This window comes from Lotus japonicus, chromosome 6 (genome assembly GCF_012489685.1).
Source record: "Lotus japonicus ecotype B-129 chromosome 6, LjGifu_v1.2".
Lineage (NCBI taxonomy): Eukaryota > Viridiplantae > Streptophyta > Magnoliopsida > Fabales > Fabaceae > Lotus > Lotus japonicus.
This window is the reverse complement of record NC_080046.1, coordinates 56,335,567-56,353,389: the sequence shown is the minus strand read 5'-3', so window position 1 is coordinate 56,353,389 and position 17,823 is coordinate 56,335,567. Positions and strand designations below refer to the sequence as shown.

The following is a 17,823-nucleotide window of genomic DNA, read 5'->3' as shown; positions in this document are numbered from 1 at the left end:
TCTTGTACCATGTAAGCAAGCATATAACCCATGTTTTATGCAATTTCTTAGGACCTACCTGTGAAAATTGGGAAGCACTTAAAGAAGTTTGGATCTGATCCAGTGTTTCTGAAAGGTCCATATGAGGGTCTAAATGATAAACTGGTGGAATGCAAACTCATTCATGGCCAGGCGAAGAGCAAGTTTGGTAGTGGCTGGAGGGAATTCGTTAGAAAGTATCAGCTTGCAGAAGGGGATGTCTGTGCTTTCAAGTTTCATTACATGAATCAGAGAATTGTGGACATCATGATTGCCTTTGCTGATTAGGGTGGAGTGGAGATGGAAACCGGACTGGCTGTGTTTTTTTTTTTTTTGCTGAAATTTATAATTTGAACCTAAGCTATACTGTTTGGTAACCGTACTTTTATGTTCACCGACATGTTCGGTGACGTTTTGGAACAATTTCGGTAGCTATTGCTGATAATCTTTGTTACTGTTCTTAATTATTACCGATAATTTTACGTTTTGCTAGTTTAATTTGTCATGTTTGAAGTTGATTTCTACTGATGATATGTGCTAACTGGACCAAAATGAAAACCTTTGGGACTATAAAAGGATCTAAAACGCAGTTTATATTGATCAATGGGCTAACAGACCAAAAACAAAAACTTCATTGCTGGTCTTCACAACAAAAGGCCAAATCAAAAAAAAAATTGGGTTCAGCCAATTCTTATTGTGAACAAAGGCAGCTTTAATGCAATCAGTGATCAGCTATTTTTTTTTTTTGGTTGTTGTAATTTTATTGTTTGATCATTTTATTTTGAACCTCACTTGTAACAGGCTCCTGGTTTTTGGGCTTGACCCTTTTGTGAGATGAACAACACTCTGACCCAAAAAAAAAATGCATGAAATAAGTGGACACATATTGTAAAGTCTGCACTTATATTGTTTTTTCAGAATATGTTTTTAAAATATAATTTAATAATTTTTTTCCTTCACACAAATACATAATTTGTTCCAATATCAAAATCAAACTGACTTAAAATGAAATGCTTTCAATTATTTCCTAAACTAGAATTTCTATTGTGTCTCCTATCGACTGCCGCCAACGTCGATGAAAATGTCGGGAGTAAGCCAGAAGGTCCAGCTTGAAATAGAGTTTGCATCTGAACTCCTTGGTAAGGAACCTGGACGTTTTGGTGCTGTATAAACTGTGGAAACACCTGAACTCCATTAGTCATATTCACGGCATAAGTAGGTTGCAAAAATGGAAGTCCAGCTGAAGCACGAACAACAGGATAGTGGACTTGTTGTACAATAGGCTTCATGTTATAAACCTGTACCTACCCAGATTATGTCCACGAGAAAACAATTTAATGAGAAACTTGAGTAAACACCACTGAAGGGAAAATAAATAAATTATACAACCATCCTAATTACCTGATTCACAGATTCTTGGGTCAAAGGTATTTCCTGTGGATGCTGGGGCAACAAAGTAACTCTGTTGTTATCCACATCACCGCGACCTGCATTATTCGGTGAACTCTGAGTCTGCACAGGTTATGACCAGGAATCAGAGACTCACACATTGATGCATTTAAGTAAACTTAAAAATAAAAAGATAATGAAAAATACTCACCACTTCATTCACAGATACTTGGCTTGAATGAATCATGACTGGGACTTCTCGCTGCTTAGATTTACGCTTATTTTGTTTTGTCGACACCGTGTTCTGATTTGAACGCTTGTTCTGCAAAATTTGTAAGCACACATCACTCTAAAAAGAAAACTTGAGCACAATGCAAGAAAATTTAAGATGAATGACAAGCATTTCATTTACACATACTTGGGTGGATGAGGAGTCATTTCCCTGCTTCCGTTGCTGCGATTTAAGTTTACTTGCCACCGAAGCCCCCTTATTCTGCCGATCTACGCTGCCAACGTTTGTCTGTAAATCATTTCAATTTTAACAATTATATATCCAAATGCACAAGCAACATGATTATGATCAGACCAGGCAATAAATATGGTGAATATCAGAATCACCTCGTCGTCTGTGCTGTCCTCAATTCCTTCACTTGCAGATTCACCTGTTTCACTGTTATTGACTTGATCAGGATAAAGCAAAACCGGGCACGTACGAATCGTGTGTCCAATACCCCTGCAATTTGAGCAATGCCTTCTCTTGGTGACAGTTCTGGTCTTCTTGGGGGCACCTCTACCCTGTACAACAGTTGGATCACCCACATTAAAGGCTGCACTCTTTGTTGTACAACCCGGTTTGCGACTCTTCTGAACATCCCTCAACAGCTTATAAATGTCTTCCATTACACTTGAAAAATCATCATCCTTTTCGCATGCTATTTCTGCGAGATAGTTGCATGCGGCAGACATAGCTCCTTTTCGCAACAATTTCATATTCTGTGAATGAATACTAGGCTCTGAAATTGAATACACATGAGCAGACTTGGCTGTTTTCAACCACCTCTTAGAAACTAGATTGCTTGGAAATTCATCAATATACTCACTTCTCATCCCAGCTATTATATGAGAACAAGGGATGCCATAAAACTCAAAATAACCACATTCACATACAAACTTTTTCTGGTTCTTATCATAAACAACAATATATTCTTTTCTGCGATTGCTAATTTTTCTCATTTTCATCATCACAATATTGGCCACCTCAGAACGCTCCACATTTAGCCCCAGGGCATCCTCAATTTGACCCTTGACTTCCCAAAACATGCTCCTTGTTAATATTTTAGCAGCTCCATACTCAATGCCACTAAGTGCTGTTGTCATAACAGGCTCACCATAAGAAGACTTAAAATCAGATTCCAACTCATTGTGCCTGTATTTCTTCATAGCCCGCTCAAAATTGAAAAGAAAATCCAACAAGGAACACTTACAGTGCAGATAATTCTTTATGAATGAGTTAATACCTTCACATAAGGATGTCGTCCTAATACCGGCAAAAAATTTGTCTTGCATGAAGGTGCTTGCCCAAGAAGCTCTTGTCTCATACATCGTATCAATCCATGGATTGTTGGCTATACCATATTTCTCAACCAGTTTATCCCACTTCTCTCCAAACTTGTCAGGGTTTAAGTTAGCGTACACAAATAACTTGAATTCATCTGCAAAATCAAGATTTCTAATATTTTTCAAAGCATTCTGGTGAATGTGCCATGCACATTGACGATGCGTGGTATTCGGCCACACAACTCTAATAGCTTCCTTCATTGCTAGATCTCCATCTGTAACCGCCACCTTAGGATGCCTGTTAAACATTGCTTCAGTCAAGGTTTCCAAAACCCATATGAAAGTCTCAGTTTTCTCATCATGAACAAGTGCAGCAGCAAAGATAGTTGTTTGCTTGTGGTGGTTGTATCCACAAAAAATCACAAGAGGTTTGTTATACTTGTTCTTCTTGTATGTGCTATCAAAGGCAACCACATCTCCAAACACGTTATAATCCATTCTACTGGTTCCATCACACCATAGCAAGTTAAGGAGATTACCTTGTTCCGATTTGTTGTACTTGAAGAAAAATAGTGGGTCACTGTCAAGTTTTCCTTGTAAATAGGACAGCGCCGCAACTGCATCACCATCTTTGACTCTTTTCCTTTTTTGCTTGTCTAGGTGGTTGGCCAAGTCCTTGCCGGTAAAGCCTACCGACTCAGCCCCACCTTTTTGGCCCATCATCACCTCCATAATATTGCGGGTCCTCACACCAAATAGGTTCATACCTTCTGCTTGAGCTTTGTCCCCTTCACTCAATTGCCGGAATTTTGGAATCAAATGAACATGCTTATATGGTGTTAATGGGTGATTGTGTTCATCGCAAACAAAAACCACTTTCCACCTTTTACTGCTAGAAAAACAACGAAATCGAATTCTAGCAAGGCAACCCACTCTAGTAATAGGCTTAGGTTGTTTTCTTCTGCCACTATTATGCATATGCTTCTGATGCCTTTGTCCAGCCCTATTGCACACCACCTGTCGTGAGATAATCTTGCCATCATCATCCTTGTATACATCATCTTTTCTTGGAGAGAATCCACGGATACGAGCATATTTAGAATAGAATTCACATGCTTCCTCCTCATAAGAGAAATCCATCCCTCTAATGTCGTCTGCAGACAATTCAGGAATCCTTTTCATGACTTTAACTTCTACATCAGAGTTTTTTTGACTGTCATTTCCAGTTTCAAACATCTCATCGACATCCACAAAATTTTCCCCATCATTATCCCCTTCATTCACACCCTGCTTCAAACCGTTGGCAGGGCTAGAATTCAGACTATCATCCTCATCGATGATATAAAGCTCGTCATCAAACGGATTAAGCCAGTTATCTCCTGAAGAATCATTCATTTTCCCAACTCTGAAATAAAATCAAAACCGAGGATTCAAGACATTGCTACCTAATAAAACCATACTTAGGGTAAAAATAATTAAAAATCATACCAGTTCAGGTAGCCGCAACTTCGATCCCTGCTCAATAGAGTGGTGTACAAGTCGAAACACCCGTATCAAAATCTTACAGCGACACAGACGAGCACAACCAAATTCATCAGTGAAAGCACAGTCGAAGAAGAATCACCTGTGAAACCCTCGAAATCACACAAACCAAAGGCTACCGAAGACGACAGTTCAAATAGATGAAATGAAATCAGGAAATCAATCTAGGTGACTTCAGGAACAAAACCTATCTCATGAACCCTAATCTAATCTTTCACGAACCCAGAATGTAAATTACCCAGAATGTAAATTACCTCCAAGATCTTTTTAACTTAGCTTTTGTTTTCTTTTTCCTTAGCTAAGGGACCAACTTATAAATAAATGAAGTTAGGGGGTAAATTCATGATTTACGAAAGGCTACTGCTATTATTCCGGATTTAAAAAAATCGAAACAAAAGAAATAATGTTATTGGTCCAAGCAATTCCTGTACGCTTCCCATAAAAAAGTTGCAGGCACCAAAGAAATTGCCGTTCATGATAATTTGCATGCAAAACAAATAAAAGCCAAGGGAACAGTTACTCCTACACATGTATGTGGGTGAGGGGTAAAAAGTAAATGTAATCCTCTGAAAACAGATTAATTGTGAAAATAATGATAGAAGGCGCAGAAGGTGTTGACCATATAACATGCAACACGTATAAGCATACAAGAGGAAGTTGCCCCTGCATGGTTCAGAATTCTTATCCACAATTCAGTCAACCACAGTCATACACCTTTCTAATTAACTATGCAAAGACAAAAGTTAGAAAGAATCAAATCAAGGATACACTTATAAAAACTTAAGCCAACTTGTGACTTTACTCGATCTTGAGCTTGAAGTTACTCCTTTTCTTGATTTATCAAATGAGTTTTATTTTTTGGCACTACTTTTTATAATCAGAAATTAATGATAAATAGGATGGGAAAGTTTTAAAACAAACTCATTTTTGTCACCATTATTAGATCATGAGTTTTTTTTCTTCTTTTTAATGTATTTATAAATAACCTCACACGTGTGTAGCTGAATCAAAAGTAGGGCCAGCAAATCGCTAACCACTCTGGTTGGTAGTTACATGGAATGGAATGCACCTTACAATACAAACTCTGTTTGGGAAAGGAGCACATGCAATGTAAATATTCAATTTGAAGATTCAAACTCCAATGCATGGAATGAAATAGTAGTAGCCAAAGCCAGGAATGAGAAACACAGAATAATATATGGCTTAATTGCAGTTTTGGTCCCTCATCTAATACGATTGTGCAAAAGCAGTCCCACATTTTTAAAACGAGCGGTCAAAGTCCCTAACGTTTGTGTCGTGAGCTAAATTGGTTCTTCCATCTAGTTTCCGTAAATTGACTAACGGAAAAGCTGAGGTGGCCTTCATTAATTGACATGGCATCCCATGTAAGCAATCCACATAGATAAATAATTATTAAAACATTATTTTTCTCCCTAACTCCTGAAATGATTAAGTTAAATAATTAAAATCTAAATAAATCACTAATCTTGTAACCAAAAAAAAAATCACTAATCTAAATCCAAGTTAAACACATTATTCATCATTCTTCTTCAATCTCCTACTCCAGATCAAAACCCAGACAACAAAATCTTCATCTTCAACCTCTTCTTCTTGTTCTTCCTTTCTCAACCCCACCATCTTCTTCCTCTCACCACCACAACACCACCACCACCAACAATCACAACCAGAAACAGGAGGTGAAGAAGAAGACACCACCACCAATCACAACTATCATCTCACCAAATCCCCAAATTTGCAACCCCACCGCCATCCCCAATATCTGTCCAGCCACCTCAAATCCCTACAATCCAAAGAAACCCAAAAATTGAACTTCTCAATTCAACAGGAAGGACGGAATCTGAATGCTTGGGGTCGAAATCTGTAGGAGAAGAACTGGTTGAGGAAAGAGAGGAGGGAGCACGAGATCAATAAAACTTCAACACTGGAAAAATCTCAAATCGGTGAGAACAGGAAAAGGAAGAGATCGAAAGTTTCCTCAAAATCGATAACCCAGAAACCGCTCCTCCTCGTCGTGTTCGTCGTCGTGCGTTCATCGTCTCTGCGTCGCTTGCATCATCGGCGTTCGGCGTTCCCCCCCCCCCTTTTGCCTTCGGTTCTGTATGATTGCTAATTTGGGGTTTGCATCAAGGTTGGGGTATTAGATTTGGGTTCGAGGTATGATGGTAGAGTTGAGCTGGTATGGGTTAATGTTGTTGTTGTTCTGTTCTCTGTGTCTTTAGTCCACTGAAATTAGAAAATATAAATCAATTTCGAGATTATCTAGAAGTAACATTCTTGGTTGGGTCTGCTGAATTTGTTGCCTGTTACCTTTAATAACTGGGTTCGGGAATGATGGGGAGTGGAATTGATGCAATCTTGAATACGGCTTGGTGTGGGATATCGTGGAACATGATTTGTGGTCATTAGCTGTTGGGACCTCACATGGCTAGGTGTTTGTATTAATCTAGCTATGATATGAATTTTTCCGTTTAAAAAATATGCCTACTATATGGATATTTGTCTGTTCATCTGTGTCCATATACCGGACTTTATCTGTTTCTTACTTATGATATTGTGTCGAGGTTGAAGGTTGGTGTGGTGGTGGAATCCAAGTGGAAGAAGGATCTTGAATTTTGGTGTGGTGGTGGCTCTGTTTTAGTTTTGTTTCCAGTTTTTTATGATGATAGTTGTTCAAAGAGGTGGGTTGTGGAGAGGAGGTGCAAAGAAGATGGAAACAAGTTTTGTTAAAAGGGGCTTTAAGAAGAAGAAAAAGTGTGGTTGAGAACGGAGTGATGACGGTGCTGCTGTGGTGGTGGTGGTGAGAGGGAAGAAGATGATGGATGACATATTAATCTTTTTAAAAGTAATAATTAATGATTATGTGGTATAATAGATGACACATAAGAAATAAAAAAATAAAAAAAGTGACACATTAAGTGAAATCTGTTAGTCAACTAACGGAATTAGACGAAAGGATCAATTTAGCTCACAACACAAACGTTAGGGACTTTGACCGCTCGTTTTAAAAATGTGGGACTGTTTTTGCACAATCGTATTAGATCAGGGGCCAAAACTGTAATTAAGCCATAATATATCGACATATCATGCTTTCCAATGCGTCAAGTTAGTTCTCGAAAGTTGAAGCTGGAAACCACAAAAGTGAATACCAACCAGAAAGACAACTAAGCATTACTTGTAATTAAAGGAATAAAAAAAGGTGGATTACTCACTGTACAACTGTTTTCATTTCTGTTCTAAAAATATAGTAATAGATGATTTAGTGCATGTATGAATACATAGTGGAAAACAACGGTGAACCAAAATCACATTTAGAGAAAGCTTTACCACCTATAGTGGATGATATCTCTAATCTAGACCACAAAATATAAGCACAGTTATTCTAAATGCTTCATTTTCATCCTTTGGATGCTCCTTCATTGCTTTGTAAGAAGCATCTCAATTTAACCACAGTAATAATATATATGATGATAAATTAAGAAATTTATAGGAGGCTAGGGTAATTTACTTTTAACCAAACGTCCTCAATGCATGTTTAGGAAACTTTAAATGGTTAATCCTTATATGCATATTCAAACTAGAGAGAACTAGTGTACATTCATACGGAAAAAAAAAGAGAAAACTAGTGTACATCACATCAAATATACAAGCACAAGAATGTTTCTGCCACATGTTTGCATACTGTGGAATTAATACAGGGAGGACTTAACATAGCAGCAAGATCACAAGACAATTTCATTGATGTCAACCTCTTGGCCACCATCACAATATGGTTGCTAGCCAGATTTAAAAAGTAAGACCGCTTTCTGATCCAAATAGAAGTAAACGAAGTGGTTTGTTTCATGAGTCACATATGAGCCTGTGAAAAGAAAGACAAGTCCATGAATGCTCATGTACTTCCATTGTAAATCAAGTGTGCCATTCTATACACCATAACAGTAAGAAGAATATCACTAAGCTAGGCAAGGACAAGGGACTGTATCTTCAATTCTTCATTTGGTTTAAGTGACTGAAGTTCATTGAAAAAAGAATAAATAGTGTATAAAAGCATAAGATGATAGGAGAGTTAGTAAATGATGTGGTTAGGTTGTGACAAGACACACAAAGTGATGAAGAAAGTGCATTCAGAACTACATTCGGAACTCCATGGCATCCGGAATTCTGGATCTCAAAGTATTAATGAGATGTGATGAGAAGGAAATGGAACAAAATAGATCATACACTGGCAGTAACAGTACATCATTGAACATTCTAAGCTTCAAAGTATTATCCTCAAACTAAGCTGAACACAAATTCTAAATCAGTCATCCCACTTGACTGGGGAAAATCAGGGATGGGGGCGTAAGAAGAACCAACCTAGGATTTTTCATAAGAAAAAACTCTATTTAGCCAGACTGCAATATTTATACACACAAATGCACAGATGAGTTTATACTTCTCACATCTATTTCACAGATACAGATCAGACTTGCTATAAAAATCGTCTCATAAAAGAGAAACGAACAGGCTTATTTTGTCGATAATAAAATAAACTTCGTAAAGAGCGCATCAACATACCATATCATAAGTCATAACTACTCAGTTTTATGGCTAACACCTACATTCAAATATGTCTCTGTGCACGTGTGTTAGAACCCAGAAAATACAAGAGAGATGCCAAACACTCTCCTCAGAATTACAAACTGGTATCCAATAACCAGCCACCCAAAAACCTAATTCTCCCGAAAACTAATCCCAATAAAGGTACACTCACCTCTATTTATACTAAACCAAATAACTTAATAACATATAAAATCTAATGCTGACTGGATAAAAGATACTAATAATAAAACCTAATACTAACTAGCTAACCCCGTGTACCTATCAACGTGCCTCACTTTTGAAGACTCAATATCAATTAGAAGTTTGGCATAACAGAAGGATCAGTTTGCCGAACTCTGGAGTCATGAATGTTTATGACAATTCAACCCTTTGATTCTCTAATGTAATGAAACTCAATGTTGTCTTTTTACATGTACATCTTAACCATTAAACTGAGTAAAAATGATAGAAGATGAATCATTAGTCAGTATTGACTGTGGTATGGATTTATGATCTATTGTACTATTAAGTTAAAAAAAAATCAGAACTTACTTACATATGTCTTGTTTTATAGAAAATATTTACATGGCCAGTTATAAGCCTCAATAGATGATGAATCAATGAAAACTTTGTTGAATTTTTATGATATGGATAGACGATATGACTTGTTAATGCTAGGTTATTCCTCATAAGTAACACACTATATTGTTAAGGCACACATCCATACCACATGTTGCATGGGTAGAAGATAAATTATTATAGGATAGAGGGACATGTAAATTGTATGATTCAAGCCACATCGATGAAATGGAGGAATATTACAAGTATGATTTGTGATAAAAAGGCGTTGCTCAAGGTTAAAATAAAATTTTACCAATAGTCATATGACCAATAATCCAATATGGTACTAAGTTTGGATGGTAAAGTGACGAGTGAAAGCTGATAGGTTTAGGAAGGTTTATACCAGAAGGGGAAGGGCTCGTGGGTTAAGTGACTAGAATATAAGGACTAAACTGTAATAAAGTGTTTAGCTGTTAGTGACAGCTGTTGCCAGCTGTGGCAGTTAGAATAGATATCAAGTATAAATAGGGAAATAGCTTAGAGAAGAAGTTATCGGAATTTTAGTGTTAAGGAACCAGAGAGATCGTGGGATCTCTATGAAACCCTAGAATTCAGTGTTCTTCCCCAATTTCCCAATTCTCTTGTATTTTCCCCAATTTGGTAGTTCAGGTTCTGTGCATTCTCGATTGTACTCTGTTTTGGAATTCAATAAAGTTTCTGGAGATTACCAGTGTTATCACTGGTATCAGAGCACCATCCTGGTGCCTGAATCACGCGATTGTGCTACTCTGAATGGTCAAGACAAGAACCATGGCAAGAAGCGAGGGAAGCTGGAACCAGGAGCGAGAAGAATTGCGACAGGAAACCGAAGGTTTACGCACACGTCTGGAGCTGAATGAGGCGCGCACGAAGGTGGCTGAGGATCTCATTGCAGCGCTGCGAGCAAGGTTGGAGAATCACGATCGGGATTTCTCTGAGGAAGACGAAACCGATGGAAGAAGGAACAGAGAGGAGCGAAATCGAGTTCCTATCAAGAATCGATGGAGGAAATTGGAAATCCCAGTCTTTTCTGGATCTGATGCAGTTGGTTGGACTCAGAAATTGGAGCGTTATTTTGCTCTGAGGGAGGTAACTGAGGAAGAAAGGATGCAGGCAACTATGGTGGCTTTGGAAGGAAGAGCTCTCAGTTGGTTTCAATGGTGGGAGAGGTGCAATCCATCACCATCATGGGAAGCATTCAAATTGGCTGTGGTAAGAAGGTTCCAACCCTCTATGATACAAAATCCTTTTGAATTGTTGTTATCTTTGAAGCAAGTAGGTTCTTTAGATGATTACATTGATGACTTTGAAAAATATGCTGGAGCATTGAAAGAGATAGATCATGATTTCGTGAGAGGTATATTTTTGAATGGACTTAAGGAAGAAATTAAAGCTGAGGTTAGGCTTTTTGAGTTGCATACACTGGCTGAGGTCATTCAGAAGGTCATTCTTATTGAACAAAAGAATGTGGCTGTTTCCAAGAAAGGAGGTGGTTTTGTCAGGTCTGCCAATTCTTATAGACAGAATAACTACAATAAGGTGGTTACCATAGAACCACACAATAGCACAGAACAGAAACAAGACAGTGCAGGGAGTGCTGCTAGGAGTGGGTCAGGCAGTGAAATTGTGAAGGCTAGGGGAGGAGATTATAAACACTTGACTGCTGCAGAAATGAAAGAGAAAAGAGAAAAGAACCTGTGTTTTAGATGTGAAGAGCCTTTTAGTAGGGATCACAAGTGTAAAAATAGGCATCTCAGAATGTTGATCATGGAGGAGGAAGATGACTTAGAGGGAGGGGAGTTTGAAGATGCTCTCTCAGGAGAATTCAATTCTTTACAACTTTCATTGTGCTCAATGGCTGGTTTTACCACTAGCAAGTCATGGAAGATGAAAGGCATTATTGAAGGTAGAGCAGTGGTTGTGCTAATTGATTGTGGAGCCTCACATAGCTTCATTTCCAAGAAACTAATTGGAGAAATGTTGCTGCCAGTGGCTAACACCCCATCTTTTACAGTGGAAGTAGGGGATGGACACAAGACCATGTGTAGGGGAAAGTGCTCTAAACTGAAGCTCATGATTCAGACCTTAGAGGTTATCCAAGACTTCTATCTTTTTGGTCTTAGTGGTGTTGACCTGGTGCTGGGGTTAGATTGGTTGGCTAGTTTGGGAGATATTAAGGCCAATTTTGGTAAGATGAGGTTGTCTCTCAGGAGAGGAGGACAATGGATCACCTTGGAGGGAGATCCTACTTTGACCAAATCTGAGTTGACCTATGGAGCACTTATGCAGGTCTTGTTGGAGGAAGGGGAAGGTTTAATGGTCCATTGTGAAAAGGGGACCAAAGGGGACAGGGAAGCCAGCACTGTTCCAGCAGATTTGTCAAAGGTTTTGGCTGCATTTGCTTCAGTTTTTCAAGATTCTCAGGGATTACCACCTAGGAGAAGGCATGACCATGCCATTCATCTGAAAGAGGGAGCTGAGATCCCAAATCTGAGGCCTTACAAATGTCCTCATTACCAAAAGAATGAGATAGAGAGGTTGGTGGCAGAAATGCTAGAGGCTGGGGTCATAAGGCCAAGTGTGAGTCCTTACTCTAGTCCCATTATCTTGGTTAAAAAGAAGGATGGAGGGTGGAGGTTCTGTGTGGATTTCAGGGCTCTTAATAAGATCACCATTCCCAACAAATTTCCTATTCCAATCATTGAGGAGTTGTTGGATGAGATTGGGGGAGCTAAGGTGTTTTCCAAGCTAGATTTAAAATCCGGATACCACCAAATCAGGATGAAGGAAGAGGATATAGAAAAGACAGCTTTTAGAACACATGAAGGGCATTATGAATTTCTGGTCATGCCTTTTGGGCTTACTAATGCACCATCTACGTTTCAAGCCCTCATGAATGAAGTTCTTAAGCCTTATTTGAGGAAGTTTGCTCTAGTGTTTTTTGATGACATTTTGGTTTACAGCCCTGATATGTCTTCTCATGCCAATCACCTACAACAAGTCTTGGCTCTTCTAGAAAAGAATTCACTCACAGCAAACCGAAAGAAGTGCACATTTGGTCAGCAGAGTTTGGAATACCTGGGCCATATTATTTCAGGGGAGGGCGTAGCAGCAGATCAATCCAAGGTTGAAGCTATGAAGGATTGGCCTATTCCCAAAGACATTAAGGGATTGAGGGGTTTTTTGGGTTTAACCGGTTATTATAGACGGTTTGTGCGGGATTATGGAAAGATTGCTAAGCCCTTGACTGAACTTTTGAAGAAAGATGGGTTTAAGTGGTCCCAAACTGCTTTGGAGACTTTTAATCTGTTGAAAGCAGCCATGATCAACCTTCCTTTGTTAGCAGTACCTGATTTTACTAAACAATTTGTGGTGGAAACAGATGCCTCTAGTAAAGGACTTGGTGCTGTCCTCATGCAAGAAGGTAGACCTCTAGCCTTTTGGAGTCATGGCCTCTCACAAAGGGCACAACAGAAATCAGTTTATGAAAGGGAGCTTATGGCTTTAGTGCAAGCAATACAAAAATGGAGACACTATCTCATGGGAAGGCATTTTGTAATCAGAACTGATCAAAGGAGTTTGAAGTTTCTAAATGACCAAAGGCTGTTTTCTGATGAGCAGTTTAAGTGGGCTGTGAAGTTAGTGGGTTTGGATTTTGAAATCCAATATAAACCAGGAAGTGAGAATTCTGTGGCTGATGCACTTTCTAGAAAAATGATGTACTCAGCCCTCTCTATTCTTACTACTGCTGAGAAAGATGATTGGAATTTAGAGTTACACCAGGATCCCAAATTAGCTAAAGTGATTCAGGATCTGCTGATTTCTCCTACAGCTCACAAGGGGTTCAGTTTCAAGAAGGGAATTTTATACTACAAAGATAGATTGGTGTTGTCCAAAAACTCCAACAAGATTCCATTGATCATGTCTGAGTGCCATGACACTCCAATGGGGGGTCATTCTGGCCATTTTAGGACTTATAAGAAGATTGCTAACTTTCTTTTTTGGGAGGGCATGAAATCAGATATCAGAAAATTTGTTGAAGCTTGTGACATTTGTCAAAGACAGAAGTACTCTACATTAGCTCTTGGAGGATTACTACAACCACTTCCTATTCCCACTCAAGTATGGATGGATGTGTCCATGGACTTTGTTGGTGGACTTCCCCGAGTCAAAGGCAAAGATACTATATTAGTGGTAGTGGATAGACTGTCCAAGTTTGCTCATTTCTTTGCGTTGGGGCATCCCTTCTCAGCTAAGGATGTAGCCTTGGTGTTCATCAAAGAGGTGGTGAAATTACATGGTTTCCCTACAACCATAGTTTCTGATCGAGATCCTTTGTTCCTTAGTCAGTTTTGGAAAGAGATGTTCAGAATGGCTGGCACACAACTGAAAATGAGTACTTCTTATCACCCTCAAACCGATGGCCAAACAGAGGTGGTCAATAGGTGCCTTGAAACTTATCTCAGATGCTTTGTTGGTCATAATCCTAAGCACTGGTTGGAGTGGTTATCTTGGGCAGAGTTCTGGTTTAATACCAATTATAACAGTTCTGCTGGCATGACACCATTCAAAGCTTTGTATGGTAGAGATCCCCCTATTCTCTTGAAGGCTGGAGCTATACCTTCTAGGGTTGAGGATGTTAATCAACTATTCCTACATAGAGATGAGGTTCTGGTTGAGCTGAAACAGAATTTGATCAAGGCTCAAAATCAGATGAAGGTGCAAGCTGATAAGCATCGAAGGCCAGTGGAATTTCAGGAAGGGGATTGGGTGTATCTGAAGTTGCAGCCCTACAAACTGAAGTCTTTAGCTTCTAGGCCTGTGGCTAAACTAGCTCCACGATTCTATGGCCCTTATCAAGTCATTAGTAGAGTTGGAGCTGTTGCATACAAGTTGGAACTACCCCCTCATGCTCGCATTCACCCAGTTTTCCATGTTTCCTTGTTGAAGAAGGCCCTGAAACCTGATCAGCAACCACAGCCTCTCCCTCCCATGCTCAATGAGGAGTTAGAACTGGAAGTTTCTCCTGCTGAGGTGATTGCTACCAGGGAGGATGTGCAGGGCAATTTGGAGGTGCTCATCAATTGGGACACTCTTCCCTCTTGTGATAATTCTTGGGAATCAGCTGCAAGAATTCAAGACATATTTCCCCTGTTTCCCCTTGAGGACAAGGTTCGACTTTTAGGGGGGAGTATTGATAGGTTTAGGAAGGTTTATACCAGAAGGGGAAGGGCTCGTGGGTTAAGTGACTAGAATATAAGGACTAAACTGTAATAAAGTGTTTAGCTGTTAGTGACAGCTGTTGCCAGCTGTGGCAGTTAGAATAGATATCAAGTATAAATAGGGAAATAGCTTAGAGAAGAAGTTATCGGAATTTTAGTGTTGAAAACCTGGTTGAGGAACCAGAGAGATTGTGGGATCTCTATGAAACCCTAGAATTCAGTGTTCTTCCCCAATTTCCCAATTCTCTTGTATTTTCCCCAATTTGGTAGTTCAGGTTCTGTGCATTCTCGATTGTACTCTGTTTTGGAATTCAATAAAGTTTCTGGAGATTACCAGTGTTATCAAAAGCCAAGTGTTGTTGAGATTAGAATGGTGTGAAAAATGAATGGACATACAAGAATAGGTTAGATCAAGGATGAATGTATAGAGGAGAAACTGGAAGTAGCATCTATGAAGGAGAATACGGTAGAATTGTGCATAGGTCAATTTTTTATCATTCAAGGAAAAACCAATATAAGCCTCGATAAAAAGAGTTAATTAGATGGAAGGAAAACAGCCCAATATATAGTTAGAGCTTAGAAAGGTAGAGGGACCAAGAAAATGTCTAAGTGAAGCTATTAAAAAGAACTTCAATCTAAATGGCCTTTCCAAACATTAGGTTGTTGACAGAACAATGATGTCATTTGGATCTAGGTAGCTGGTGCTTCCCAGTAAGAAAAGGCTTCTGTTGTTGTAAAGATTCAACATTGAATTCCTTTCACATGTAAACATTCATTGTAACAAAGTCCTACTCAACATCACACCCACGTCTGAAATATTGGGTCAAGTGCTAACTGGGCGACAAGCTCATTGGCAAAATTCAACAAGCATATAGGTTAACACCGAACAACACAAAATCTTCCAAAGCAAATAAATGAAAAAATTGAAAACTTTATTATCCTACTGTCATTGCAAGTATACTATACAAAGCTGTCTAGGTCCGCAATCTTCAAAGAACAGTTTATATGAGATATTATTCTTGTATTTTTTTTCAAGCAAATATTACTCTTGTATTTGTTTTCATCAAATAAATTCAAATTAGAGGGATGAATGTCTGAAAAAAAAATACCGTAAAGAATATTTTAAAATGATAGAAGAGGGAAAACATATGGAAGAGAGCTAGACACCTGCTGTGGGAAAGAGGAAATAATGGAAATGGACCCCTTCACTTACCAAAGAACAACAATTGGATCTTCGATCCACAGCACAAACATGCTCACTCATCTAAACTTGGCCTGAGTTCCTAATCTCTAACTAGCTTAGTACTCCCTATAATCATTAAGTCGTTATTAACCTGAACAATTGGCCTGACATTTTCCTTCTTTATGAATCAATACAGAGTAGCAGCGAAGCAGATGCCGTCAAACATGTTCCCTGTATCCACTCAACACTTGGGTCCTCCAGGGTACTAATTACCTCACATTTTGACATAAGTGTTTTTACTAATTATTAACAAATTGAAAACCTTTCTTTAGAAAAAGAAGTCAACTACCACTGACATCATAAGCAGCAAATAGAAAACCCTAGGTTCCTAACATCATTTCTAGCTTCCAACCATGAAGAGAAAGAAGCAAAACACACTATCAGAGCTAAATCAATAATGAGGAGCAAACATAAGCCATAGATCTACTTCATCATAAGAAGAAATCAACAACAACAGCACCACCTAACAAATCTGAGAGGAAAATGTTACCGAAATTACGACCAACGATGCAATGCCAAGTGGGACCATGCCTCTTATCGAACTCCTTCTTTATCTGCTCAGCAACATCCTTCTCCACATTGTACTTCTCAAACGCCTAATCGATTCACAAAAAGTTCAAGGCTTTAAGACATAAAACAGGTAGAACAACAAAACCCAGAAACAGAATCTAAAACAAGCAACCATGGGGAGAGAATCTAACCTTGACGGCGACATCGACAGCCTCTTTTTGCATGTCGGGCAACATGTCGGCACTCTTGATGATGATTTTCTTGGTGGGGGCAGGTGGCGGTGAGAGTGGGGGTTTGATGTCATCGGAGTTGTTGTGCCTCGCCGGTGGAGGAGCTCCGAGAATGTTCTTCTTCGAGTCTTCACTCATTTCTCTGTGTCTTCGAGTAAAGTGATGATAGCGTTTGGATTTGTGAAAGGGATAGAACTTTGGAATATAACAGAGGAGGAGGATGAGGAGGAGATAGTGAAGAAGAAGAAGAAGAAAGTGGTTTGAAGTGTTGAAGCTTAGCTGGGGAATCTGGAATCTGTGTCTGTATATGACTTCGATTATCTATATCGTACTGCAAATTACAACTGCAGGATATTTGTCAAATTTACATTCCATAATTATTTTTATAAAAAAATTGAAGAATTTATTTATTAATTTTTTAGTCATATACGCGAGAAGAAAAAACAAAAAACTGACGTTATGATACAATGACGCAATCAAACTAATCAGAGGTTGCGTCTAAATCCATTGTTGAAAACTTTCCAAAGTCGCTTAGTGAGCCAGCATGTCTACTATACCTTGGTTATGCTCTCGCGAAATATGGACAATAGTGACGTTTCAATCCCAATCTAGCATTAATTGTATTCGAGCAATTGTATTTCTAACCTAATAAGTAGCTATATGATGGCGGACTTGGAGCACCTCTACCATGTTAGCACAATTAGAGGTGCAGACAATGTTTGTATAGCCAAGCTTCCATCCATGCTTCAAACCCAACTATACCGCTAAAAGCTTTGCTAAGAACGTGTTACCATAACCATAGCTCGTGGTTACACCAAAAGTCCAAAATGATCCGAACTAGTGCGCAACATCGCACTGCATCCTATTCGTTTACCACTTGGTTTTTATTTTTTATTTTTTTTCTTAACTAAGT

The 17,823-nt window shown here is 38.8% G+C and overlaps 2 protein-coding genes across 3 annotated transcripts; both read right to left on the bottom strand.

Moving 5' to 3' along the window:
• Positions 1-908: 908 nt before the first annotated feature.
• LOC130726152 (protein FAR1-RELATED SEQUENCE 5-like) lies at positions 909-5,700 on the bottom strand. Of its 2 annotated transcripts, none has more exons than XM_057577382.1 (6): positions 4,453-5,700; positions 2,026-4,369; positions 1,826-1,927; positions 1,619-1,729; positions 1,420-1,530; positions 909-1,322 (listed from the first exon to the last, which is right to left on the bottom strand). In XM_057577382.1, the coding sequence occupies exons 2-6, from the start codon at positions 4,357-4,359 to the stop codon at positions 1,035-1,037; spliced, it is 2,946 nt and encodes a 981-aa protein (XP_057433365.1). In that variant the 5' UTR covers positions 4,360-4,369; positions 4,453-5,700; the 3' UTR covers positions 909-1,034. The 2 variants fall into 2 exon arrangements, with proteins under 2 accessions (XP_057433365.1, XP_057433366.1); XM_057577383.1 differs by having other exon boundaries at positions 909-1,316.
• A 2,358-nt stretch (positions 5,701-8,058) lies between these two features.
• On the bottom strand, positions 8,059-17,248 carry LOC130726151 (uncharacterized). The gene is made up of 3 exons (XM_057577381.1): positions 16,872-17,248; positions 16,661-16,766; positions 8,059-8,383 (listed from the first exon to the last, which is right to left on the bottom strand). Exons 1-3 carry the CDS (start codon positions 17,046-17,048, stop codon positions 8,301-8,303), a joined length of 366 nt encoding a protein of 121 aa, XP_057433364.1. The 5' UTR covers positions 17,049-17,248; the 3' UTR covers positions 8,059-8,300.
• Positions 17,249-17,823: the final 575 nt, after the last annotated feature.